This window comes from Meleagris gallopavo, chromosome 16 (genome assembly GCF_905368555.1).
Source record: "Meleagris gallopavo chromosome 16, MGAL_WU_HG_1.1, whole genome shotgun sequence".
Classification (NCBI taxonomy): Eukaryota; Metazoa; Chordata; class Aves; order Galliformes; family Phasianidae; genus Meleagris; species Meleagris gallopavo.
The window spans coordinates 7,529,296-7,554,913 of record NC_139419.1 but is presented as its reverse complement, the minus strand read 5'-3'; the positions used below and the strand labels follow the sequence as shown (position 1 = coordinate 7,554,913).

The window sequence follows — 25,618 nt, the reverse complement described above, 5'->3', positions numbered from 1 at the left end:
AATGAGGTCTGACACAGGCAGGGTCATCTCTCAAATATCACTCTCTTCTATATGTGTGTGTTTAAATTGCCATAGTTTGAATGAAATTTCCCACGATCCTGAAAGAGTCACTCAGCCTGAAATTGAGCAATGCGATTTCTGAATGAAAATATCTAAATGTTTTCCATACTTCAGGTTGAACTTTCTAGGACTGTTGTGAAATAATTCCTAAAACTCACGGTGTTGATTGATTTGTTTGGCTGCATGCTTTCCATTTGATATTGCTTCAATTTTACATTTTCGTGTAACTGTTGAGAACTGTTCACATCCGCAAAGGTTAGCATGCTCCTAGCTTGCTGCTGTAATGTGTAACAGAGCAGTTCCCACTGCAGCGTGTGTCTGCAGGTATGTTATGGCAGTTTGTAACAGGCCCTCGTGGGCCCTCCTGCATTGTGCTGTGCCATCCAGCATATCAGTATTTTGGGAATATAGGCAGGTTTGCTGGCATATAATGTTCGTTTGTGTGCCGGGCAATTTTTTGCATTATCCTTTTTCCCCCATTCTGATTGCTGGTTCTCAGACCAGCTATGGCAAAGTGTTGCCCCTTAATTTATTTATTATTCATTTGACAAGCTCTCTGAAAAAAAAGCTAAATTCATTGCTGACCCAAACAACTCCAGGGAGTTCAGTGGACTTTCTTCATGCCCTAGCTCTCCAAACATCTGTACTCTTGGGAAGGTCCTCGTCCTTCTGTCATTTGTAGATAAGTTTAGCCATTTGTTAAGAAACTCTTGGTTTTTTATTATATTTTTTATTATATATATTTTTATTATATTTTTATTATATTTTCTCATCATTCCCGTATAAATTACAAGAAATTCAGAAACGGCATTTAGAAGGTTACAAGTTTTGCACCCTAATTGGGAAGAAATGTCGTTTTCCAAATTGTTGCCTCTGGATTCAATTTAAATATTGACTCATTTTTATATTAGAATGATTTAAATGGTATCATATTATATGTCAAGGACTTTTTTCTGGTGTTATTCAGCACGAGTTATTTAAAATGGGGCATGCTACTGTAAAGTAGTCCACAAATATGGTGAGAAGAAGCAAATGTGAAAGTAATTTCATAGCACAGAGCTAAATGAAAAGTTAAAAAAACCTGTCAAACCATCATAGTAAGCAAAGACTTTTAGCTTCATTGGTTTGTTTATAAATAGGAGTATTAGATGCATGCTCATTTCATTGCATGATGTGTTTCCATTAGCCATTACCAAGCACAATTAACAACATAATAAAATGTTTGTGTGTTTGCATGAGAATTCATTATCTTAGTTTGAAATAAATCAATGCACTTCCATTTTTAACCTAAATAGCCTTGCATGGATCGTTATTAATAGACTTGGTGAAATCTGCTTTGTAGCTTTGTGCTGCATTATATTAAAATGATTCTCAGCAAGTTATTCTAATTACATCGTCATTTGCTAGCAAAGGATCTCGATAAACTAACTTGAAAAAGATATGCTAGAGGTTCCTTTAAGAAAATCTCTTTAAAAATGACATTAAACTGAATATATATATATATAATTTGTCACTGAATGACCCTCTTACTAAGAAAGACCAGTCATGATGCTAAACAGATTAATAGACTTTGATCTGCCACAGGCAGCAGGGCTGGAAAAGGGTCATGCACACAGGGCAGCACTTGACTGCACAAATATATAAACACAAAGATTAAAAGGGAATGAAAACAAATCCACAAGCAGTGCAGTCTTCAACAAAAAAGTTAGAGGCTTAAATTATCTTTCTCCACATTTTTCTCCAGTGTACATGTACTGTTTTTAAATAACTAATTATGAAGTTCAGGGTTAACTGAGTCTGAATGAATTTTAGGGTGAGCTGGAAAAACAGCTTCTACAGGCAAATCCTATTCTTGAAGCCTTTGGAAATGCCAAAACTGTGAAGAATGACAACTCCTCCAGATTCGTAAGTAGGAGAAATCCATTCGGGTCTACTGTGGGGAGGTACACCATTCTTTAAATCAGTGTACAAAGAGTCGCTCTCTTACCTTCAGTACTTGTCTCTAAAAAGCTTCTCTAAACCAATCCCTTTGAATTACTGTTTAGAATTTCTCTCTGAAATAGGAATTTGGCCTTTAACAGGACTAAAAATCAATCTCAGACTTGACAGTACCATTGTTCTCTCACAATTTATCAGTCTGTGTGTGGCCTTGCAAAGTCAACTACTGTTCCAGGACGTATCATCATCCTCTAGAAATTTGAAAAGAAAATCTGTACTTCCTTTTTCTTTGCACCACTGTTGTTGAGCATGCATCTTTGGAAGGTATTCCTGTTATTTAGCAAGAGTTGTTAATGACTTAAATGAAAGACTACAAGAGAAAAAGCATCTCACATGGATTCACATTAGAGTAACAGTAGATGGGAGCTGTAACTACTTAATGCTACTTTTTGTAGGGAGTGCTGGCAGATGTTCTTTTTCCCTGCAGGCCCTTCACTCCTACCTCTGCTGACTTTCTGCAGAGGGATCTCTCAGATCTAATGCTACTCCCACATTGTCCGTTGTCAGAGTTCATTTCAGCCTGGTTGTCCTCGCAGGAAGGAATTGAGCATGTTACTCTTAAGAGGATGATGTACATGTCCCACTGAACAGCCTACATGCTAATGTTGTAAAACCCAACATAACCTAAAAGAACAGCCCAACCTAGGTCTTCTTTTCCTTCACAGGGCAAATTTATCCGCATCAACTTTGATGTGACAGGCTACATTGTGGGAGCAAACATAGAGACTTGTATCCTTTTCTGTGAACAGCACTGGAAGCTAACTAGGGTTAACAGAAGGAAGAAAGATAAACAAGCTCCACTGCATGTCTAAGAAAGGCAAATATTGCTGAGGCTGGTATAAACAAAGATGGAGGGAAGTGGTTCCATTTATGCTGGTACCAGATTCTCAGTTTGTCTTACTCTTATGCTTACATTTTCAGGTCTCTTTTCTCATCTATAGGAAAATATGCTATTCTCCACATACAGCTTCAGTAAGTGGAGGAGATTGATTTGTGTTTGAGGTTGCATGTGATCTTGAAAGCTATGCAGTCGTTTTGTTTCACATCACAGGTGCTATCCTGCATGGGTCAATCCAGTTCTCTGTCATCTACGTTTCCAAATATAAAAAGATTTGAAACTTTCCTGTTTCTCATCAGTGCTGTTAGAGAATCTTTTGGGGAAGGGGGAGGGGGAAAAAAAAAAGACTGAGAATGTGGCATTATCACTACAGTTTATCCAGGAGCTCAGAGAATGTTTCCCATTTCTCAAGCCCAGGTTTGGTATTCCTGCAAAAATTATGTCTGCTGCACAGGGATAGATGGATTCCAATAAAAAGTACGGAGAATAACCTGCTGAGGGAGAATTCCATATGATAATACAGCTTAATAGTTTATGTCTGCGGGATAAATGGTCATCTCAATAAAAGTGATATACTTTTCCCTACCCCTCTAAGAACTTGATAGTAGGAAAAATAAAAGAGACAGGAAAAGCCAAATAACATGGTGCAGCCAGAAGAGCTATCTTTGGATGCTCTGTAGTTCCTCTCCTTTTGTCAAACTGAAGGACAGTTTACCCTGAACCTGCCTTGATCTTTGCATGTTTTGTTAAATCACCATGGTCAGAAATTACTAATCTGGGAACTTGCATAACTGAAGTGAGACAAATATTTTGCTGTTGCTGATGTCCCATATGGCATCAAGCAGTAGATATTTTCAGAGAACTTGTTTGCTCTGGGAACTAAATACTGACCTGGTCATTCGAGTGACATACCTAGAGCTATATATCATTAGCTCTGATGTGGGTTTTTTCCAGGAATAAAGTACAAGTATTTCAGAGAAATTCAACTTACCCTGACTTTACTTGGCAAGTACTGATGCCTCTTCCCTGGGTTATGTTTATGAGATAGTGTATAAATGGGCATGTAGCTAAATTCCTCAGTGCTGCATTGCTCATCTTTGCAAAGAGGAGCTGCTTGCTCCAATAAATGAGGAGAAATTAACATACAGCTAAAAGAAGGACCTTATCTGTTGAATGTAACATCAAACAACAAACAGTTTAGCTTTCTGCACTTATTTTGAGAAGTGACCCATAAAGAAAAAAAGGGCTTCATTTTTTCAGGTCTTATCTGAATTTTTATCTATAGCGTTGTATCATTTAAAGTGTAAATCAGCCACTGATGTCAAAATACTTAACATTGCTGCCAACTACATTTTTAGTGTTTTAGTCATAAAAGTAGACAATAAATAAAGTTTGCTTTTATTGCTTCTATAGCTACAATACTGGCCTTAAAAAAATTATTAGGAGCCCCACCCTATGATAAAAGAATCATATTTGTGAAATTGTGAAAGTGAAGTAAATGTTGTTATGAATACCATTGTTATATGTTTAACTTTAGAAGCATGTATGACTATTGCAGAGCTTACTATCATGATTACCAGCTTTTATCATATAGTAAGAGGTAGGAAATTAATCTACTCCTTATGGTGATAATTAAACCAGTACTATGATCTCAACACAAAATTAGAACCAAATTCATGTTAGATAAGCTCATGGCAAAAAAATTTAAGCAGTGCTATTAATGGTTCTGAGACTGAAGGCACAATTATGGAAGGACTGGAATATGTTTGTTTGTTTGTTGTTTGTTTTTTGCTTTAACATACTTGACAAACAGATTTGCTTGAAAAATCCCGTGCTATTCGTCAGGCTAAAGATGAGCGAACATTTCATATCTTTTACTATTTGATTGCTGGAGCTTCTGAACAAATGAGAAGTAAGTTACTTGCTAATGATTCTTACATCTCATTGAACAGCATGAAGAATTGCTTTCCTATGTGATTTAACTTAATATCTTAAGTGAACTGTAAAAAAGTTTCAACTTGTTGTCTGTTTAAGCCAGCTGATTTGCAGTTTATTGTTATTTTTCAATTGACAGGAGATATAAACTCATTCATCTTGAATGATATCAAGATGAACAAGGAGGAGTTGTGTGTTATTTTTTACACACACACACACACACAGACACACACACAAAAAAACAGGGGTTCCGAATATAATTACTGGCTAACAGTTTCACAATCAAGAGAATATTTTTCTTATAGCTCATGTTTACACTGTGAAATTTATAGTTTCATAACATTGTGGTGAAAAGTGTAAGTGGATGAAAAAAAATAGGAATTCAATATAACATCAATTGGAACATCGTGGCTTAAATATATCATCTTTCCCTACATGACTGACTGAAAGAATGTATAAAGCAATAGACAACTTTACATTTTCCCTAATATTTATGCTAAGAATCTGTTGCTGGCCATTGTATGGAACTTAAGAGCTTTTTGGTTTGGACCCCTTTTATTGTTACCTGGTTCCATTCTTATTATTATTCAGTCTGAATGTGCAGATCTAGTGGGCCAAGAAGAGAGAGAGAATTTTGACTAGGTTACATACAGAAGTAAATGTAATATTTATGTCATTAAGCTGACACACTTACACTTTTCTTCTTTGTCTTTTAGATGATCTGCTGCTGGAAGGCTTCAACAACTATACCTTTCTATCTAATGGTCACGTTCCTATTCCTGCTCAACAAGATGATGAGATGTTCCAGGAGACCTTGGAAGCCATGAGAATTATGGGCTTTACTGAGGAGGAACAGACATGTAAGAACTGTTAGCACGACTGTATTCTGCAAGTAATAATATATACAGATCCAAATGCACTGCAACTCATTCTGTCCAGAATGACCACTTTGCAAAATAAGCATACAAATGTAGAATCTTACTTCACAAAATTTTTAATGAGTCAAACAGGCTCAAATTCTGTGATTCTCTGAAATAACTCATACTTTTGTCCACTGTTCCAGAGAAAGGGAAAATAGACAAACAACTAAGCTACCTTGAAAATGTGGGCCTGCCACAGGCATCAAACTAACCACCATTTACCCCTCACAGTTCCGGGGAGAGTGTAGGGTTTTGTCTGGTGCTCACCAGCATCCATGGGAATGGCTGCAGCCGCCATGCCTCAAGTGACACCTGGTGGCAGAAACTGTGTCACATCGTCACTCGAGCCTTCGAGCAGCTTTGCCAGCCAGAGCTGATTTCTGTTACCTTTCCTGTCTGCATCAGTGCCCGAGGGTGCTAAGACAAAAATGCTTTGCCTTGCAGGACAGTAGTACAAATCTGTCTTGGTAAAGTTAGATTATGGTATGGACAAAAACTGCTTCGTTCTACAGCCAGGACGCGTGTACTGGTGTTGATAGCAGCACTATCCATGACATCAAAAGGAGTTGTATTGCTGTCTGAACCCCTTTCATTTCATGATTTAAAATACAAGCCCATTAGGACAGTATTATTCTCCTGTATGAGTCTACCAAATGAACAAATGACCTCCCTACATTAATATGATCTCATCTGTAGCACAGCCGCAGATTTTACTACCTGAGGTAAAAAGGCATGAAATTTATCTACATTTTAATAGTCAAATGTTAATCAATTACTGTTTTGTACTTGCACAAATCCTGTGAATATTTGTACACTATTTATTTGCGTGAATGAACAGCCACATGTTCCTGCACAGCCAGAGCTTTGGAATTGTCATCTGTTCTTAAAGCTGTTGGTAACTCATAGATATGTTTGATTTTAAAGACAGAGATACAGATTCTCAAATGACCAAGCTTAGGCCATTCTGAGTGGGAGATGAATCCCCAGGATTTGGAGGTCTACCTGGGGACGCAGCACATTTTGCAGATGCTGGTGTTCCCTTAGTGGCCCATTTACTCAATTGCATTGATTATTTGAGCTGCTCTTTTGCAAGCTCTCAAACTAATGCAGCTTATAGTTGTCTTCTATAGCAAATCTAGATCTTTCCGTGGAAGTATAGACTACCAAAGGCCACGCAATGAACTTTCATTATTACAGAGAATAAAGTTTTCAAAACGTGTCCATTCCATTCCTCATTTATACTGTCTGCTTATCTTACAGCTATATTGAGGGTTGTTTCGTCTGTCCTACAGCTGGGCAATATTGTCTTCAAGAAGGAGAGAAACACCGATCAAGCTTCTATGCCTGACAATACTGGTATGATTTGTCACTTTAAAAAGTTAGTTAACATTAAGAAAGTAATAAAATAGCAGCTGAGAAAGCACTCTTTATCAAGATTTTAAACTGTCAATGTGTATATGCTTCACAGGTCTTAAAAGATATGCCGTACTTAGAATCAGTTCAATATTCATTGCCTTTTTTGGTAATCTTGAATCCATAAATTGATCATCAGTGAATTCCTTGGTTGTATCACGAATAATACTTTTATAGCAAGTTTTTTTTCTTGCATGTATAACAGAGGAGCTTTCAAGGAAGATAAACTACATTACATAATTGTTGATTTGCTTATATTCACACTAAGAGAAAATTCAATCTGAAATATAATATCACTTTTTTATTCTAGCTGCTCAAAAAGTCTGTCACCTGATGGGGATTAATGTGACTGATTTCACAAGATCTATTCTAACCCCAAGGATCAAAGTAGGACGAGATGTTGTTCAGAAAGCTCAGACCAAAGAGCAGGTACCTACTTGCAGTCTGTTCTGCTCTCCTGGAGTTATTTTCCCTTTCTTCTTTTCGTTCTTAAATCACATCTAAAGGGAATCTGTTTTCTTTCTCTCTTTGCGTTATCCTTACTTAAATTAGCAGTTAATTGGATTTCTTCTTTCACTTAGAATTTTCTTTCTTTCAGGCTGACTTTGCCATAGAGGCTTTGGCCAAAGCAAAATTTGAACGTCTTTTCCGTTGGATTCTAACTCGTGTAAACAAAGCTCTTGATAAAACTAAACGACAAGGAGCTTCTTTCTTGGGGATCCTTGATATTGCTGGATTTGAGATTTTTGAGGTATGTGCTGTGGGACAGAGTGGTTAAACTCCTTGTTGTCGTCATGCTGTAGTTTGGAATGCAAGATAACAAATATCTAAATTCAGAGCCACATAAACAATTTGATTCTCTCAAGCTGGATAGCAGCTCGTGGCCAAGACAACCCACAGGACTATTCTGCTTGGAAGGGCTGGGAACTGGCAGCATCACTGCTGGGCTTCTGGGGGACTCTGTGTTTAGAATCAAGTTCTGGTCTTTATGGTTTATTGGACAGGTCCCAGTTTTGAGATTTACTACATGCGATCTTACTGTAAGCAAGAAAGCCTTAAATTAGAAAAATATGGATCCTTTGAATTACAGTAATCTTTAAAAAAAACAGAATATAGAAATTTTTATCTTGACATTTACGTTGCCTCTTTCAGGTGTCTTTCTAACATCAGAAATTCAATTCTTTTGTCCTTTTCACAGATCAATTCCTTTGAGCAGCTGTGCATCAATTACACTAATGAGAAACTTCAGCAGCTTTTCAACCACACAATGTTTATATTGGAGCAAGAGGAATATCAACGTGAGGGCATTGAATGGAATTTCATTGACTTTGGCCTTGACCTGCAACCTTGCATTGAGCTAATTGAAAGACCGGTAAGTTTATGTCTGTATGGATGGGATACTCTGTAGGTTTCATCAAGGTCCATTATGTATCAATATGAGAAGCATTTAAGATATTTTAGATTGTTGTTGCCTGGGAGGATTAATAACAAAGCAAAAAGAAGGTGATGTTCTTTCTTTGTCTCCAGCTTTGATTATACTGATCTGGTATTGCTCATGTTGCAGACCAACCCCCCAGGTGTCCTAGCTCTGCTGGATGAGGAGTGCTGGTTCCCCAAAGCTACTGACACTTCCTTTGTGGAGAAACTAATTCAAGAACAAGGCAACCATCCCAAATTCCAGAAGTCCAAACAACTCAAGGATAAAACTGAGTTCTGCATACTGCACTATGCAGGAAAGGTATGAGAGAGACTGAGCCACATTGACTTACAGAACTTTGTTTCTTTTTTACTGTTTGACCAACATTGAATCAATCTTGTTCTCCTATTGATAGGGATGGCTTTAGTTATATAAAGTATATATTAAGGGCTTCAATTACAAAAGGTGGGGATTAAGATTCGCACAACATTCATGGTTGTGCTAAGCTCACATGAAAACAAAATTAACCAGCACTGTGGTTTTGAATACCCAAGTAACTTGGATTTTCTCTAGCAAACAGATTTTTAAAGGCATAGTGATTCCTCTGCCATGGGTATGTCTGCAAAAAAAATCTCTTTAGATGGAAGTACATGCAAGAACAAATATTCAACTCAGCTCTCAACTGTAGAAAGCTTTTCAAATCTTACTATTTTTTAAATTATTTTATGTTAGAACAGTGCCCTGTGTTCTTGGCTGTGCCAAGTTTGTGGCAAAACAGGTTTTTGACCCAGCATTGTTTTCTGTAGGTTTCCTACAATGCGAGCGCCTGGCTGACAAAGAACATGGATCCACTAAACGACAATGTGACTTCTCTGCTAAACCAGTCTTCAGACAAATTTGTGGCAGATCTTTGGAAAGATGGTATGAATCACAACTCTAAACCATTAAACGTGGTTTAAAGGGAGAAATTTGTACTAGAACTGTTCTGTCAACTCTCCCTTATTAGTGGGAAACAAGCGTGAATAAGAGTGGAAGAATTGATCTAAGAGACAAGAGTACTCTTTTCTAAATAGTTATGAAAAGCATATTAGATAGCTAAATACTACCAAAATAATTTCCTTACTTAATATTATTCAGCAACGCAATAAAAAATATTCATTAAGCTAGTATAATGTTATGGAATATATCAGACAGCTCATTTAATACACTGTCACTGCTGTTACGAAAGACTGTGCAGTCCTTAACATGTTCTTCCTCTCCCAAAAATTCTACTACAATTCTCTTCAGCAAAGTTTTATCTCAAATAAACTCAACCAGAAGAGTATCTGTATGTATAGAAAACACTGCATTTGTTTAAAAATTTTCCATGGATCTTTAAGACGCATACCATACTATACACATTTAATGGTTGTCACACATTGTGACACAACCTACTAGTAGGGATACTTTGCAGGTCTGTCCTTTGTAGAGCAGCCATAAAACACGTGCTGTGCATTCAATTGTTCCATTCTTCCACTAGTTAACAAAAACCCTTATTTCTGAGTTAGACAGAAGTAGACTATTTACCCAGAAATATTTTCTAATGCTTTCATTAGCATGCTTTAATTGTATCAAAAGTTTTAGGTCCTCTTTTGGAAGGTGCACTTTAGCAATGACAGTGAAAAGTGTAAGGTGACGTGAAGACAATTTATATAAGCATTCCCACTCACATGTTCTTTTATATTGCAGTGGATCGTATTGTTGGTCTAGACCAGATGGCCAAGATGACTGAAAGTTCACTGCCTAGCTCTTCAAAAACCAAAAAAGGCATGTTCCGTACTGTGGGCCAACTCTATAAGGAGCAGCTGACTAAACTGATGACCACCCTAAGGAATACCAATCCCAACTTTGTCCGCTGCATCATTCCAAATCATGAAAAAAGGGTAAATATCAAATGATCAATTTTCAGACTCTTGGCACACTATTAGTGCACACTGCAGAACTGAAAGATGTCTTCAAACGTAGATATTTGCTAGTAACATCTTTGCAAATTTCTACTGTGCTAAAAATACTTTTTGTTTCCTCTTCAGGCTGGCAAACTTGATGCCCATTTAGTGCTGGAGCAGTTGCGCTGCAATGGTGTCTTGGAAGGTATTCGTATCTGCCGGCAAGGGTTCCCCAACAGAATTGTCTTCCAGGAATTCCGTCAGCGGTAGGAATCCCTTGCTCAGTCCTAACGTAGGGCTTAAAAGGGCTTGTATACATGTTTGCCTGTACAAAATAATCTGACATTTTTCCACCTCTCTAACATCTGTGTCTTCTGGCAGATATGAAATTCTTGCTGCAAATGCTATTCCTAAAGGATTCATGGATGGGAAGCAGGCTTGCATACTGATGGTAAGGAAAACAACTTTGATCCTATTGATAATCAGATCTACATCTCTTATATAAAAACTGTTGGGAATGAAAAGAATGATAATTTTTAATACTCTAAACTTCAGCACTGGAATTAACAATTATCCCTGTTTTCCTCCAGATCAAAGCACTGGAACTTGATCCCAACTTGTACAGAATTGGACAGAGTAAAATCTTCTTCAGAACTGGTGTTCTGGCACACCTGGAAGAAGAGAGAGACCTGAAGATCACGGATGTCATTATTGCCTTCCAGGCTCAGTGCCGAGGCTACCTGGCCAGAAAGTAAGAATATGTACTAATAAAAAATATATATATATCTTTGGCAGTGGGTTATCTACAGTAGCCTTTAGTTCTCTGGATAACAAACTGAAGATATTCAGACATTTTATTATTAGCTATTTTTGCTAGTATGGCTTTAGAATTCAACTTGTGTTTCAGTGTTTACCTAAAAGAACTCACTTCTTGCCCAGAAGTAGGTTACTAGTATAGTTACAGAGAAGCAATTACATTGTGAGGAATCTCCATACAGGAAGTATTCTAGGCCATCATTTAAACACATTTCTACTAGTAGGACAAGGTGCATTATAGCCTACAAATGGAATCTTTTGCACTATTACAATACAAATAGCAGTACCACTGGCATTTGTAAAACAAAACATCATTTCTTACACAGTTAGAGCATGAAGCACTGGAGTCACTTGGCACAATCTCAGTTAATACACATCACCAAACTATTAACAGCAATTACCTTTTTCTGCACACTACCAAGGCTTTCAAAATTGATGATCAAATAAATTTAAACATAATAGGTTTCAAGATAACCGATGTGTGCTCTCAATGCCCATATACTTCATATCCACAACTATTGGCACAAACCAGAAAGTATGCATATCTACTGAGCACAAACAGAAACAAACAAACCAAAAAAACCCAAAGACTAAATAAAATACTAGAAATCTAAACAGAGCTATCACTTTTTCTTGAGAAAGCAGAGGTACTGTTTAAGTGACAAAAGAACTTGTGCAGATTTCTCAAATCACCAGATTTCTCAAATCAGCAGAGTCTTATGCCATGGCTTCTTTGCTTAATATGTTTGTCTTACAATTTGTATTCTCAGACTAAACAAATTTGCTTTGTGTTTCTTATCACAGGGCCTTTGCCAAGAGACAGCAACAGCTGACTGCAATGAAGGTTATCCAAAGAAATTGTGCTGCTTACCTGAAGCTGAGGAACTGGCAATGGTGGAGACTGTTCACCAAAGTGAGTAATTGCTGTCTGTGAATCTCAGCTTTACAAAAGTAATGGACTGCACAAGATAACAAGTCATGTCAGGCACCCTCCCTGCTCAGTTCATCACAGATGACAGCAAGAGCTTCACAGAAGTTTGGATTAAAAGATACACTGGATATTCTTATAACACTATTAACTTTAAAGTTAGTTTTATCTTGGGATGAAAAACTAATTAAGCAGAGATCTATGTAAGATTTAGTATGCCTATTTTAGTTGTCAAAATGAAATAATTTCACACAAGTTGATAATTAGAACAAAAACCAGAATTTTGTGAAACGTGCAGTAATGTATCTATGTGGACTCAGGAGCTCCCTAACTTCCTACTAGCCACTCAAACAACTTAAGTGTTTTCCCAGTGGAGAGGCTTGGTTGTTTTCCTTTTTCCTTCTTCAAGAATGGCTTTCTATGCAGCAGTTATAGCCTCTGTACATTCTCTGTGCACAAAACCAGCCTTCTAGTCTTTCAGCAAGTGATACTATTGGAGGTACAAGACTTTAAGAATTAATGCAGAAATGGTTATGAATACTGCCAGGGCTTGCTGGTTTAAAGATGTTTACACTAAGTGTGGTAGAGGTTATTTGCCCGCTACATGAACGGCAGCAGGTAGTGCTACCACCAGCACCCGTCATCCTGACATCATTAAGTGCTGTATTCAGTAAAATAAGTTGCTGGTATGATTCTTAATTTTCTTTTTGTTTTCAGGTGAAACCACTGCTACAAGTCACCCGCCAAGAGGAAGAAATGCAGGCCAAGGATGAAGAATTGCAAAGAACTAAGGAAAGACAACAGAAAGCAGAGGCTGAACTGAAGGAGCTGGAGCAGAAACACACCCAGGTGACTGACAGATCTAAGCCTCTCCGAAATATTAGCCAATCTCTTACCATTTCCAGAAGCTATTAGGATAAAGAGGTCTGTTTTCTTTGTACTTACAATTGTATTCATAGCAATGGTCCAGAACAAAAGTTCAGAGCAAACTCTCAGTAACTTCTGCAGAAGCCTAGTATCTGCAGAAAGATTTGTGGTACAGCTACCTATGTGTATATTATGGCTTGTAGAAACACACTGTGGGGACAACTTGCAGTCTAAATTTTAACTGCCTATACATTTTATCTCCACAGCTTTGTGAAGAGAAGAACCTCCTTCAGGAGAAACTTCAGGCAGAAACTGAACTGTATGCTGAAGCTGAAGAGATGAGAGTCCGTTTAGCTGCGAAAAAGCAAGAGCTGGAAGAGATTCTGCATGAGATGGAGGCCAGAATTGAGGAAGAGGAGGAACGCAGCCAACAGTTGCAGGCAGAAAAGAAAAAGATGCAACAACAAATGCTGGTAAGGAAGCATAAGCAACAAACAGACACAGTAACTTGTGTCTCAGAGAACAGCAGGAGATAGGACCTGAGGTTTGCCAATGAAAGACCTTGCTATGCAACCCTTAGTAGAATGTGTTTAATGCCACTGAAGTAGTAGCAAACAGATTTATGCTCTTTTGTCCAGAATTCTTTATACATCATCTTCCCCTACCCCAATTTTAAATTATTTTCTGTAAAAAAAAAACCTGTTTCAGTAAATCTTTCTAAGTCAAGAAGTATCACAGATAGTCTACTTCTTAGTAAAAGCAACCAACTCTATAGCATACTCCCACATAGACTGACAAACATCATGCATTTCCTGTAATTTAAATTGTATTTTATTTCGAGAATTCATGATTTCTTTTTCCCTTTAAAGGACCTGGAGGAACAGCTGGAAGAAGAAGAAGCTGCGAGACAGAAACTACAACTTGAAAAAGTTACAGCAGATGGCAAGATAAAGAAAATGGAAGATGATATTCTTATAATGGAAGATCAGAATAACAAGCTAACAAAGGTAAGCATTGTGGGCCCATTTTCTTACTTTGCGAAAATAGTCCAGGATGAGAGAAAAATCTCTTTAGTTAGAAAAGGAAAAGGTATGCTTCTGATTATTGAGTTTCATGTGTAAACATTCACCAGACCAGCAGGCCAGCCTGTAATGAGTAAGTTTCTAATAATTTTCCCATGCTTTCTTGAATAATTCAGAATTGTGAAAAATACTAGTATTGAGATCCTCTGTGGTGACAGTATCTTAAAGAAAATCCTTGCAGTAGTCAAGCACAGTCATTGGAATGAAATGTTTGGTTGAAAAGTTAAGACCTGATGATTAAAATTGGAAGTAAACATGTATTCAAGTACTTCTTGAAGGGGATACTCCTCTGAACTATGCTCTTCACTTACCAGACAAAGTGAGTGTAAGATTCTAACAACAGCTGATTAGAGAACATGGAAAATTTCAGTACTGCTTTCCAGCCCCTCTGTACTCAACAAATTGAAACATACTGCTACAATCTCAGAGCATCCAAAAACAGTATACTGGACATTTTTTATTTGGTATAGAGATGCTTCATGATGACTGATGACAGACACTTCTGTTAACAAAACTATTTTACTCTTCTTCAGGAAAGAAAACTGCTTGAAGAAAGAGTAAGTGACCTAACAACAAATCTTGCAGAAGAGGAAGAAAAAGCCAAAAATCTTACAAAGCTGAAGAACAAACATGAATCTATGATTTCAGAACTGGAAGGTAATATGAACAAAGATGCTTTATGTAAGATATTTGCTTTGGTACATATAAAAAATAAAAACAAAACCCTAAAGAGAATCTAGAACAAACCTCTAAAAACTATGTGTTATCCACTTTCATATGCTGAAACCATTTTGTGAATGACAATCACTGAAACCCCAAGATGCATAAACTGTAGATAGCTTTTCTTTACACGTATAAAGAGTAGAGGAGTGGAATTTGGGGGAAAAAAAAGTGTTTCTGGAGAAAGAGAAATATATATATATATATATATAGTGGCTGGAAATAAGTGATGATAGCAAGGTATTGCATGTTTCTTTAGAAAGACAGTAACTTGCACTTAAATATATAGCCTCCCTGAAGACCAGAACATTTTTGCATCCAAGTTCAAGATCAGATGAAAGCTCCTTGCACTAGCCCACTCTCATGACCCAAATCTTTGCTTTTTCAGTGCGACTGAAAAAGGAAGAGAAGACCAGACAAGAACTGGAGAAAACAAAGAGGAAGTTAGAAGGAGAGTCAAGTGATCTGCATGAGCAAATTGCAGAGCTCCAGGCACAAATTGCTGAGCTGAAGGCACAACTAGCCAAAAAGGAGGAAGAGCTGCAGGCTGCTCTAGCCAGGTATTTGCTCCTGAATCTACATTCAAGTTAAAAATCCCAGGCTGAAACATATATCTCTTTCCTTTCCAGACACCGAGTACATCCTGCCTGACTTTCTGCTCAAGATATTTACACTATTGTTTTTTCATAAACAACTTAACCTTATGCCCAGACAGCAATGAAAACACTTCTTCCCAAAGGCATTGGTAATACTGCCATGTAAAGAATAAAAAGTAGCAACACAGTTGATAGGCAAAAAGCATAAACCACAATTCCTACTGAAGCGATCATATACAACTAAGTATTTCCAGTTTATTAAGATTAAAATCACACCTTGAACATAAACCTTTAATCTCTGCATACTGATGTCCTGAAAATGAAATGATACTTTTTAATATAGAAAATGAAATACTTTCTTTTCAGGCTTGAAGATGAAACTAGTCAGAAGAACAATGCTCTCAAGAAGATCCGAGAATTGGAATCTCACATCTCTGATCTCCAGGAAGACTTGGAATCTGAGAAAGCTGCAAGAAACAAAGCAGAAAAACAAAAGAGAGACCTAGGTGAAGAGCTGGAGGCTCTTAAGACAGAGCTTGAAGATACTTTGGATACCACAGCAACCCAGCAAGAGCTCAGGTATGAAGACTTTGCCCACAGATGGAACAATTCTAGACTCTCATAGTGATAGTCTCCAACATATAGACAATCTAATTCAGGTTACCTAGATTATTTTTTTTTCCTGGAGCTAGGTATCTAATTTTCTGTCTTAGGCGCCTTAATAATTCAGTCTTGTACTTAAGAGTCTAAACTCTTTCCCGCTGATGTTTCACGCTTCAGGGAATCCATTTCTGTTAACTGATCTCAGTACAACTTCTTCTGATCTTGTCTGTCATATGTCCTGTGAAAACTACCTCACAGAATTTCTTTAAGTTCATTTTTGCATTATCTCTCAACATGAATTGTAACTAGACTGACTTTACAACTATGTTGGAGTGCCATTTTACCAGTGACTGGAACGCTCCTATGTGCTCCTCTCCATTTATGCACGTCTTCTTGCAGAGCAAAGCGTGAACAAGAGGTCACTGTGCTGAAGAGGGCTCTAGAGGAGGAAACTCGAACCCATGAAGCCCAAGTCCAGGAGATGAGACAAAAGCACACTCAAGCTGTGGAAGAACTAACAGAGCAGCTGGAGCAATTTAAACGGGTAAATAGCAATCCATCCTACTGATAACCACCCACTCAATAATATAAATTCCTTTTACAGAAAACTCTTTCTTCGTGTTTGTAGGCTAAAGCAAACTTGGATAAGACCAAACAGACACTTGAGAAAGATAATGCTGATCTAGCTAATGAAGTCAGGAGCCTGAGTCAAGCCAAACAAGATGTAGAGCACAAAAAGAAGAAGCTGGAAGTACAGCTGCAAGATTTACAGTCTAAATACACTGATGGAGAGCGTGTTCGGACAGAACTCAATGAAAAAGTTCACAAACTACAGGTAAAAGGGGGGTTCGAGCTTTTACTATGACATCTTGGACTTGTGTAGACCAGTTAGACTAATTTCATCTGGAAATACATCTGGAGGAATCCTTGCCTTATTGACTTCAGTTGGGACACTTTTTTTCTTTTGGGTGGGGTTCAATTGTAAGGCTCCTATTTCAGTTATCACACCATTAAACAATTACAACTCATGGAAGTGAGAGTTCTTAGTCTTAGGATTCCCTGTGTTGTGTAATGCCACCACTGTTTCAGTGACAGTGCTGCATATTTTACAAAGATCCAGTTTGTTTACTGCTGTGTGGTGGTGAATGTCAATAGAAATAAGGATTCTGGAAATTGATTAAACTGTATTAAACTCATAAGATGCGTCCAGAAAAATGAAAACAGAAGTGGAATGCTTACTTATTTGTGACTTAATTCCCAAACAAGGAACAACTAAAAATATTTTTAAGTAGCTCTTTGGTAGATTTGCAATGCCCAGCAGTACTGATTACCACAGTTACAAGTTTGTTTAAAGCAGCAGTAAGCTTCTCTCACTAATTTTAAGTTAATGGATAAATAAAAAAATATAACCAAAATATATCAGCTTCTCTCAAACTTGAGAAGAGAAAGAAAAATACAGGGAAATCTTTGTGCCCTTTTGCAATTCACTGGAAGTTGAAGGAAAAACAGGAGATGAGTTTTCAGCATTTCTGTTATTCACCTGAACAATAGTACTTTTCACAACTGAATTCCTAGAAATGCTGGCTGTTACTGTGGTATATACAATATATTAGTATTGTCTTATGAATAGAAATAGCCTATGATATATAGTATTAAACGCTAAGGTAAACTCCAGTCAAAAACAGTGTCTTAATACATATGGCACAAAGACAACATGCAGATACTGTAGATTTTCTGTGTAGGTTTTAATTCCATAGAACCCCACATATCGTCCAGAAGAATTGCTACAAAGTTTATGATTCTCCTATGAACTCTAGATAAGCTAGAAACACTTCTAGTGCTCAAGATGACTTAAAAAGCATAGGAGCATATTCAGAACCCGTTCAAACATTGAAACTTCAATCTAGAGCAAACTAAGCAGAGGAAGTTGTTAAAGTTGCGCAAAATAACTGAGTGTTTTCACTTTGATCTCTCACAGATTGAGGTTGAAAATGTTACCAGTTTGCTGAATGAAGCAGAAAGCAAGAATATCAAACTAACTAAAGACGTGGCAACCTTAGGATCTCAGCTACAAGACACACAGGTAAACTGGTAGCTAGTAACAGCTCATCTACAATTTTAAGAAATATGCTGTAAGACCACCTCAGCTAATGACTGTCTTGCTGGTTGATGTGATTACTGTAGGAGCTGCTTCAAGAAGAAACACGGCAGAAGTTGAATGTGACTACAAAGCTCCGTCAGTTAGAGGATGATAAGAACAGCTTGCAGGAGCAGTTGGATGAAGAAGTAGAAGCAAAACAAAATCTGGAGAGACATATTTCTACACTGACAATACAGGTATCAGTGCCATACCTAAATCATTAACTCTATCACCAAGTTTTGTCAGTAATTCCAGAGGCTTCAGACAGGAATCCTAGTACAAAATATATATCTTCAGGAACTCGTGTTGTTAGCCCAGATGGCATCAATGGAGACAGAAGACTTCTTTATCATCTTCTTTATGCTGAAGAGTATCTTTAGCATAAGTATATATTTAAAGAGGTCCCAAGGCAGTTTTTCACAATTGGCCTGTATGTGCATACTAGGCAGGTAGTCTGCCTGGGTCAAATTAGAGGTTCTGTGGTCTTGGTTTTCTCCTAGTCCCCTTCTATGCCAAGCTTTATTGTCACTGATATAAAGATTTCTTCTCTGAATTCAAATTTCAGCTCTCCGACTCTAAGAAGAAGCTACAAGAATTTACTGCTACAATAGAAACTATGGAAGAAGGTAAAAAGAAATTCCAGAGGGAAATTGAAAGTCTCACACAACAGTTTGAGGAAAAAGCTGCTTCTTATGACAAACTGGAAAAAACCAAGAACAGACTCCAACAGGAGCTGGATGACCTAGTGGTGGACTTAGATAACCAGCGTCAGCTGGTCTCCAACCTGGAGAAGAAGCAGAAGAAGTTTGATCAGGTAGGGAATTAAGATTCTCCTTTGCTGAACTATCTCCTGACTTCTCTGTGACTCACAGGAAATCAACTAAAAGATGATAGTGAAAGAGAAAGCAAGGTCAAAAAAATAAGTTAAACTTGAATTAAACATATATAGCAGTTAATTTGTATTTATATGCATTAATCAAAATGCAGATTTCTCTTTGTCATTATCAGCTGACAAGAAAGTTGTAACAGAAAAAAACTTTATACTAATATTCTTATGTTAATACTATCATTTTGTAGATGCTGGCTGAAGAGAAAAACATCTCTTCAAAATATGCAGATGAAAGGGATAGAGCAGAAGCTGAAGCTAGAGAAAAAGAAACAAAGGCTCTGTCCTTGGCTCGTGCACTTGAAGAGGCATTGGAAGCCAAAGAAGAACTGGAGAGAACAAACAAAATGCTGAAAGCTGAAATGGAAGATCTTGTTAGCTCCAAAGATGATGTTGGCAAGAATGTAAGTTTTGGACTCAGAATGATTTCCACAGTAATTTAGAACTGCAGCTAACAAACAGATAATTGTTTTCAGTTGGGGAAGTTTTCTGTAGCACACAAATTCATTCAGCAAGATCAGGTATTTTGTGCAGAACTCCAAGTTTGCTCCATTTGCATCCAAACTTTCAAGAGACTCGGCAAAGTAACTGTAAGTTACTTTTATTCTTAACGTGGCTTCAAGCCTGAAGATTGATTTCTAAGATTTCTAAGACAAATATTAAAGACTTTCTAATTCATTTAGTAATTTAATAAAGAACTTTCAAGTTGTAAACTGCATAAATCTCATTTTAGTGATTATATTTGACTTTACCACCAGCTTAACATGTACTTGTATAGCTGCAGCAAATTTCCACTATTACATTACCAATCACTTCTTTTATTACAGTGATAATATCACTTCTAATACTAACTAAATTCACTGATGATACTTGACTGATTAAAATCAGTACGTAATAAAGTGTAAGGAATCCCAGGTTGTTTCAAGGGAGACTAAATATACAAAAAATGCAATTAGCTCATTCGCTGTCCGCAGTTGATATTTTCAGATGTGGCCTATATAGAAAATAAGCTGGGTTTAACTGGATTTATTTTTGTATAACAAATCTATAAATTTCTCATTGCTTAAAAGGTCCATGAATTGGAGAAGTCTAAACGGACACTCGAACAGCAAGTAGAAGAGATGAAGACACAATTAGAAGAGTTAGAGGATGAGTTACAGGCTGCAGAAGATGCCAAACTCAGGTTGGAAGTTAATATGCAAGCCATGAAAAGCCAGTTTGAGAGAGATTTACAAGCCAGAGATGAACAGAATGAGGAGAAGAGGAGACAACTCCTTAAACAGGTATCATTTTACTACTACAAACACAGTAACAAAACCAAAAAATCTGAATGTTCCCGGGCTCATGCCATTACTAAAGCACTTCACTATAATAAGAAAGCATTATATATATAAACATAGCATAACAGTGTTATATTTTGCATTTCAGTAGCAAGTGCACAATTGCTAACAGATGTAGCAAGTCAACACTACAGTCAATGCAGTAGAAAACACGTGAATTATTTTCCCTAGCACAGTAAATACTACTTTTCCTGTGTTCTCAGAGCAAGTGAAATAAGACAGCTTCTGATATGTCTGTCTTCCCAAAGTACATGAAATAGATACCAAAGCATTGGAAAGGGAAACAGACAGGACAGAAGCTATTTGTACAGTAGCATTGTTACAGCAAGGAGAAATCCCATAGTCATCTTATTTCCATAAATACACGCCCACAATGCTGACTCCTTTGGAGAATCTTCAATTTTTGAACAAAATGGAAATGCGTTTTAACTGCTAGTAATACCACGATTAATAGACACAGATTATGTAGATTATCCAGACTTACACAGGGTGTTTAAGAGTATTGAAGAGTTTCTATGTGTGTTTTCTCTAATGATCAGCTCCATGAACATGAAACGGAACTGGAAGATGAGCGGAAGCAACGTGCCCTGGCAGCTGCAGCCAAAAAGAAGTTGGAGGTTGATGTCAAAGATCTAGAAAGCCAAGTTGATTCTGTTAACAAAGCTCGGGAAGAAGCCATCAAACAACTTCGCAAACTACAGGTATGTAAAACCCACAAATCCATTTTTTCTACTCTTCTGTCATATGCTGACAGATAAACAAAGAATTAGAATATTCATAAAGATTAAGATGGCACACCCACAAACATGCAAGGGAAATAAGGTCAATAGGCATTACAAAAACTACAGTGCACAAGTGGAAGCATCACTCTCTTTAGAATAATATTTAAGTCTCCCAACATATGCTAGCTGATCTCTACAGAAAATACACAAAGGCTTTGTGATTCTATTATGCTTGTGTTCTATTACGTGCATATTTTTTTGCACTGAAATTGTTGTAAAACTAGACAAAAATAAACTTTCATTATTCTTTTCAACAAGGCTCAGATGAAAGACTACCAACGAGATCTGGATGATGCACGGGCTGCCAGAGAAGAAATATTCGCTACAGCCAGAGAAAATGAGAAGAAAGCCAAGAACCTTGAAGCTGAACTCATCCAGCTTCAAGAGGTAAAATGGAAAACTTTTAAAGCAGTGTTACACAGAATATACATAATCTTAGTAGCTAGACTACTGAACTACATTGACATGATATAATAGCTAAAGATGGAAAATTAAAAACAAAATTTGTAATATGTTTCATGCTCTCCAATGGAGTTATTGGATATACATCTGAGCATAGCCAGGTCAAGCTGAAAAGAAAAAAAAAAAAACACTTTGGAAGAAAGCACAGTTCAGGTTTAAAGGGAAATTAACTCTATGATCCAATACAAATTGTTCTCAAAAGCAAGAAATTCTTCCCTGACATTTATGATTTAAGAGTTTATTCCATTAACCAGACAACCAAGCTTACACCAGTTTTAGAGAGTTAATAGTTGTGTAATTTTGTCAGAACACTTGCTCATTTCTTTGCTATGCTGCATTTTTCTTCACTCCTAGGATCTGGCTGCAGCAGAGAGAGCTCGCAAACAAGCAGATCTGGAGAAAGAAGAGATGGCAGAGGAACTTGCAAGTGCTACTTCTGGAAGGTAAGAATAAATTGGATTATTCACAGAGCTATAAGCATGCTGCTGAAAATTGCATGGTTGCCAAGAGAAGGTATATTCCTGTCCTAACAGATATCCAGTCTTAACAGTACAACATGTATGCATCTGAATGGTTTCATTATCTGATTTTCTTTTCCTTGTGAATTATAGGTAGTTCCTAATAGCTTTATATGTGTTCAATTGGTCGGAGCCATAACTGTACACTTCTTAAATTTAAACTTACAGAACAAGCCTACAGGATGATAAACGGCGCCTAGAGGCAAGAATTGCCCAGCTGGAGGAAGAGCTAGATGAGGAGCACAGCAACATAGAGGCAATGAGTGATCGCATGAGGAAAGCAGTGCAGCAGGTAGAGTTCATTACAGCAATGTGTCACTTTGTTAGCATTCCAGTGAAAGTTATTTGTGGCTTTGAAAATATATTTGGAGAACTGCCACCATGAATCACTACCTGTCATTTCCCTGAAAGTACACAACGCTTTTGACAGCATCCATTCTTGCCCTTGCAGGCAGAGCAACTGAACAATGAGCTGGCAACAGAACGAGCAACCGCACAGAAGAATGAAAATGCCAGGCAGCAACTGGAGAGGCAGAACAAAGAGCTGAGGAGTAAACTGCAAGAGATGGAGGGAGCTGTGAAGTCTAAATTCAAAAGCACAATTGCTGCTCTGGAGGCCAAAATTGCTTCTCTTGAAGAGCAATTGGAACAGGAGGCCAGGTACTTAGGCTTGCAGAGGGCACAGACATCCATTTATTGTTCCAGTTAATGAAACAAAGTAAACAAATGCGTATATGATTTGTGTAATCAGGTTCTAGGTACCATTAATGTTTGGTAAATTCTCTCCCTGCATAACATTCCTTACAGATATGGCCACTAAAATTGGAGTTGTTACAGATTCTGAGTAAAAACCATTTTATTGCTGAAAAGTTCTACCGGTACGGTAAGAATCTGCCTCCTTACTTTACCATGTGACCCTTAGCAGATTCTCTATCATACACTGTGCCATTTGTAGGACTATTTCCTGAGGAAGTCAATTTGTGTTTTAGATCTCCTTATTCCCTCAGGAACTTATCATGCAGCAAAAACACATTGTTTTTTTATTTGTTTGTTTTTAATCAAAGACATTTACATTTTGCTTAGAATTCATCTATTACATTCAGATAGGCCTTTACCATATGGTTCCTTGGTGCCACATCAAGCCACTTCACCAAATGTTGCACTGTCATTTGCAGAGAGAAGCAGGCTGCAGCCAAGACATTACGCCAGAAGGACAAGAAGCTGAAGGATGCATTGCTGCAGGTGGAGGACGAGAAAAAACAAGCAGAGCAATACAAAGATCAGGTATGAGTCTGCATCATAAAGGTCTTAGCCAAGGACACAGAGATTTTCAACTTTTACTGAAAATTTTCAGATTTCTACTTTTCCTAAGAAAGCAAGATTCCGTGTTATACCTCAAAGAAGGGTCTGTGCTAGGACAGCTATAAAGCCTTTTGCTAAAAGATGTGACAATTTGATTTTTCTTCCATGCTGAGAGAAGTGTCAAAGCACTAGCTCTTGTCAATAAACCAACTGCAACAGTCTGACTATACATGGTGATATATAAGACTCTGCACAACATCCCTTTTGGTACACAAATGGAGACCATGATCACATTTTGTACCCAACTGAGAGATTTAACTTTATATAACACATACAAACCTCCAAACCAAAATGCAGAGTCAGGACTGTGTAGCAAAATAAACAATTAAGTTTGCATCAGCAAACTGAACTCCCATAAAGTAGTTATATTTATGTTTTTAGATTTTAAGTTTTGCCTTTGATAGAAAACTCTCAATAAAAATATCAATAGAAATACGAAATTTAAGTGAGAATCTAAAGCTATCAGATGTATTTCAACTTGAAGAATTACTTTAATTTTGTCTTGTAGGCTGAGAAGGGCAACCTACGACTCAAGCAGCTGAAAAGGCAGCTGGAGGAGGCTGAGGAAGAGTCTCAGCGTATCAACGCAAACCGCAGGAAGCTGCAGAGAGAGCTGGATGAAGCTACTGAGAGCAACGATGCCCTGGGCCGGGAGGTTGCAGCACTGAAGAGCAAGCTAAGGTAGAGTGCCTTTGTTTGAGGAAAAATTGAAAGTTTAGTATTAAATAAAGGAGTAAAAAATAAAATAATCTATTCAAGTAACAAACAGGCACAGATAATGAATGCAAGGAGTAACTTTGCAGTGTTTGCTTGGCAAATGCAACAAGAAGCTGAAGTCAGAAGGTGAAGTGCATACCATGGACTGCAGTAGTCTCAGGATTTTAGCTGAGAGATCAACAACTGTGACAAGATGGCATAGGCCTTACTATTTTTTATCTGAAACTCCTGTTGACTTAAATAGGAACAGAATTAGGCTTGGTTGCTTTTGGAAATACTCCTGTGGCCATATATATTTCTACAGTTACAAATGAGTAGAAATGGTCATGCTTTTCAAACTTACACACATGCACAACTCATATGTAATGACTGTGATAAGTCTTGCACATCTTCATGGACAGCAAAAGGCAAAGCAGGTTATGCAACTCTCATTCAAAGGTTTCTGGACCTCACATTTCCTTATATAGGGTCATCAGATCAAAGAAAGACCAAAATATTATTTTGCATTTTCCTTACTAAAACTGACTGGGAAAAAGATAAAGCTGTGAACAGTCAGATACATACCTGAGTTTTCCTGCACTTGTTGGGTCTGAAAACACTAAGACACTGAAACAGAGGCTGACTTGATTCATAGGAAATTTCTGTATCTGCATCATCAAACTGTAGAACTCTGCTTCCTACCTAAAAACAAAAAGTAATTCAAATGAAACTAAAGGACCTGCCTAGTTGTGTTCTTGCTGCTGTAGTTGAGTTTTTCCATTGACATGTATTCAACTTCAGATGTAGATACTTACTTCAAAGCAAAGAAGCATGTGGTAGCCTTCTCTATTAGTACCACCTTGGTTGGTACACACTACTGGCTGTGTTACAAAATAGCTGCTGCATTCAGCCTTTTTTACATAGAAAAGGATATTTACATTGAATAGCAGATTATTTTTGTTTTACCTGAATGTACTGTAATTGGCGGTAATGTACTTTGTTTAATTATTTAAAAGTAATATACCTACCTCTGATCATGACTATGTGCTTAGTATAACTGCCCGGGATTCTTTATCTCTGTTTCAGAGGGACACAGGAACCTTCGCATGACTAAGCAGGTACCATGCCTTCAACTTTGCAGCTAGCTTGTGTTGTACAAATTCCATTTTCTTTGGCCCAAGTAAAAATTATGTGAGGTTTCTGCAAACTGTGAAGGCTTGGATATCTTGGCATTAACTTTTTTTTTTTTTTTAAAGAAACAAATATTACAATAATCTAGCTACCATCAACTGTTCATCAGCAATACAACTTTCT

The 25,618-nt window shown here is 37.4% G+C and overlaps 1 protein-coding gene across 4 annotated transcripts in view; it reads left to right on the top strand.

Moving 5' to 3' along the window:
* MYH11 (myosin heavy chain 11) overlaps positions 1 to 25,618 on the top strand; it is a 56,202-nt gene that overhangs the window by 27,255 nt on the left and 3,329 nt on the right. For 2 of the 4 annotated variants that reach the window (XM_085237116.1, XM_010719481.4), the window contains 35 exons: positions 1,873 to 1,965; positions 2,724 to 2,787; positions 4,710 to 4,808; positions 5,548 to 5,691; positions 7,012 to 7,107; positions 7,475 to 7,593; positions 7,763 to 7,915; positions 8,363 to 8,536; positions 8,729 to 8,902; positions 9,388 to 9,502; positions 10,310 to 10,503; positions 10,651 to 10,772; positions 10,888 to 10,957; positions 11,097 to 11,257; positions 12,127 to 12,235; positions 12,968 to 13,099; positions 13,384 to 13,590; positions 13,987 to 14,124; positions 14,733 to 14,856; positions 15,308 to 15,479; positions 15,882 to 16,094; positions 16,518 to 16,662; positions 16,747 to 16,953; positions 18,097 to 18,201; positions 18,303 to 18,455; positions 18,824 to 19,072; positions 19,336 to 19,548; positions 20,215 to 20,427; positions 21,024 to 21,185; positions 21,525 to 21,653; positions 22,083 to 22,171; positions 22,415 to 22,538; positions 22,698 to 22,906; positions 23,422 to 23,530; positions 24,117 to 24,289. In XM_085237116.1, the coding sequence (XP_085093242.1) occupies positions 1,873 to 1,965; positions 2,724 to 2,787; positions 4,710 to 4,808; positions 5,548 to 5,691; positions 7,012 to 7,107; positions 7,475 to 7,593; positions 7,763 to 7,915; positions 8,363 to 8,536; positions 8,729 to 8,902; positions 9,388 to 9,502; positions 10,310 to 10,503; positions 10,651 to 10,772; positions 10,888 to 10,957; positions 11,097 to 11,257; positions 12,127 to 12,235; positions 12,968 to 13,099; positions 13,384 to 13,590; positions 13,987 to 14,124; positions 14,733 to 14,856; positions 15,308 to 15,479; positions 15,882 to 16,094; positions 16,518 to 16,662; positions 16,747 to 16,953; positions 18,097 to 18,201; positions 18,303 to 18,455; positions 18,824 to 19,072; positions 19,336 to 19,548; positions 20,215 to 20,427; positions 21,024 to 21,185; positions 21,525 to 21,653; positions 22,083 to 22,171; positions 22,415 to 22,538; positions 22,698 to 22,906; positions 23,422 to 23,530; positions 24,117 to 24,289 (5,153 nt within the window). Of the gene's footprint in view, positions 1 to 1,872; positions 1,966 to 2,723; positions 2,788 to 4,709; positions 4,809 to 5,547; positions 5,692 to 7,011; positions 7,108 to 7,474; positions 7,594 to 7,762; positions 7,916 to 8,362; positions 8,537 to 8,728; positions 8,903 to 9,387; positions 9,503 to 10,309; positions 10,504 to 10,650; positions 10,773 to 10,887; positions 10,958 to 11,096; positions 11,258 to 12,126; positions 12,236 to 12,967; positions 13,100 to 13,383; positions 13,591 to 13,986; positions 14,125 to 14,732; positions 14,857 to 15,307; positions 15,480 to 15,881; positions 16,095 to 16,517; positions 16,663 to 16,746; positions 16,954 to 18,096; positions 18,202 to 18,302; positions 18,456 to 18,823; positions 19,073 to 19,335; positions 19,549 to 20,214; positions 20,428 to 21,023; positions 21,186 to 21,524; positions 21,654 to 22,082; positions 22,172 to 22,414; positions 22,539 to 22,697; positions 22,907 to 23,421; positions 23,531 to 24,116; positions 24,290 to 25,390; positions 25,423 to 25,618 lie in introns of all 4 variants that reach the window. The other 2 variants (XM_085237118.1, XM_085237117.1) reach the window with 2 other exon arrangements.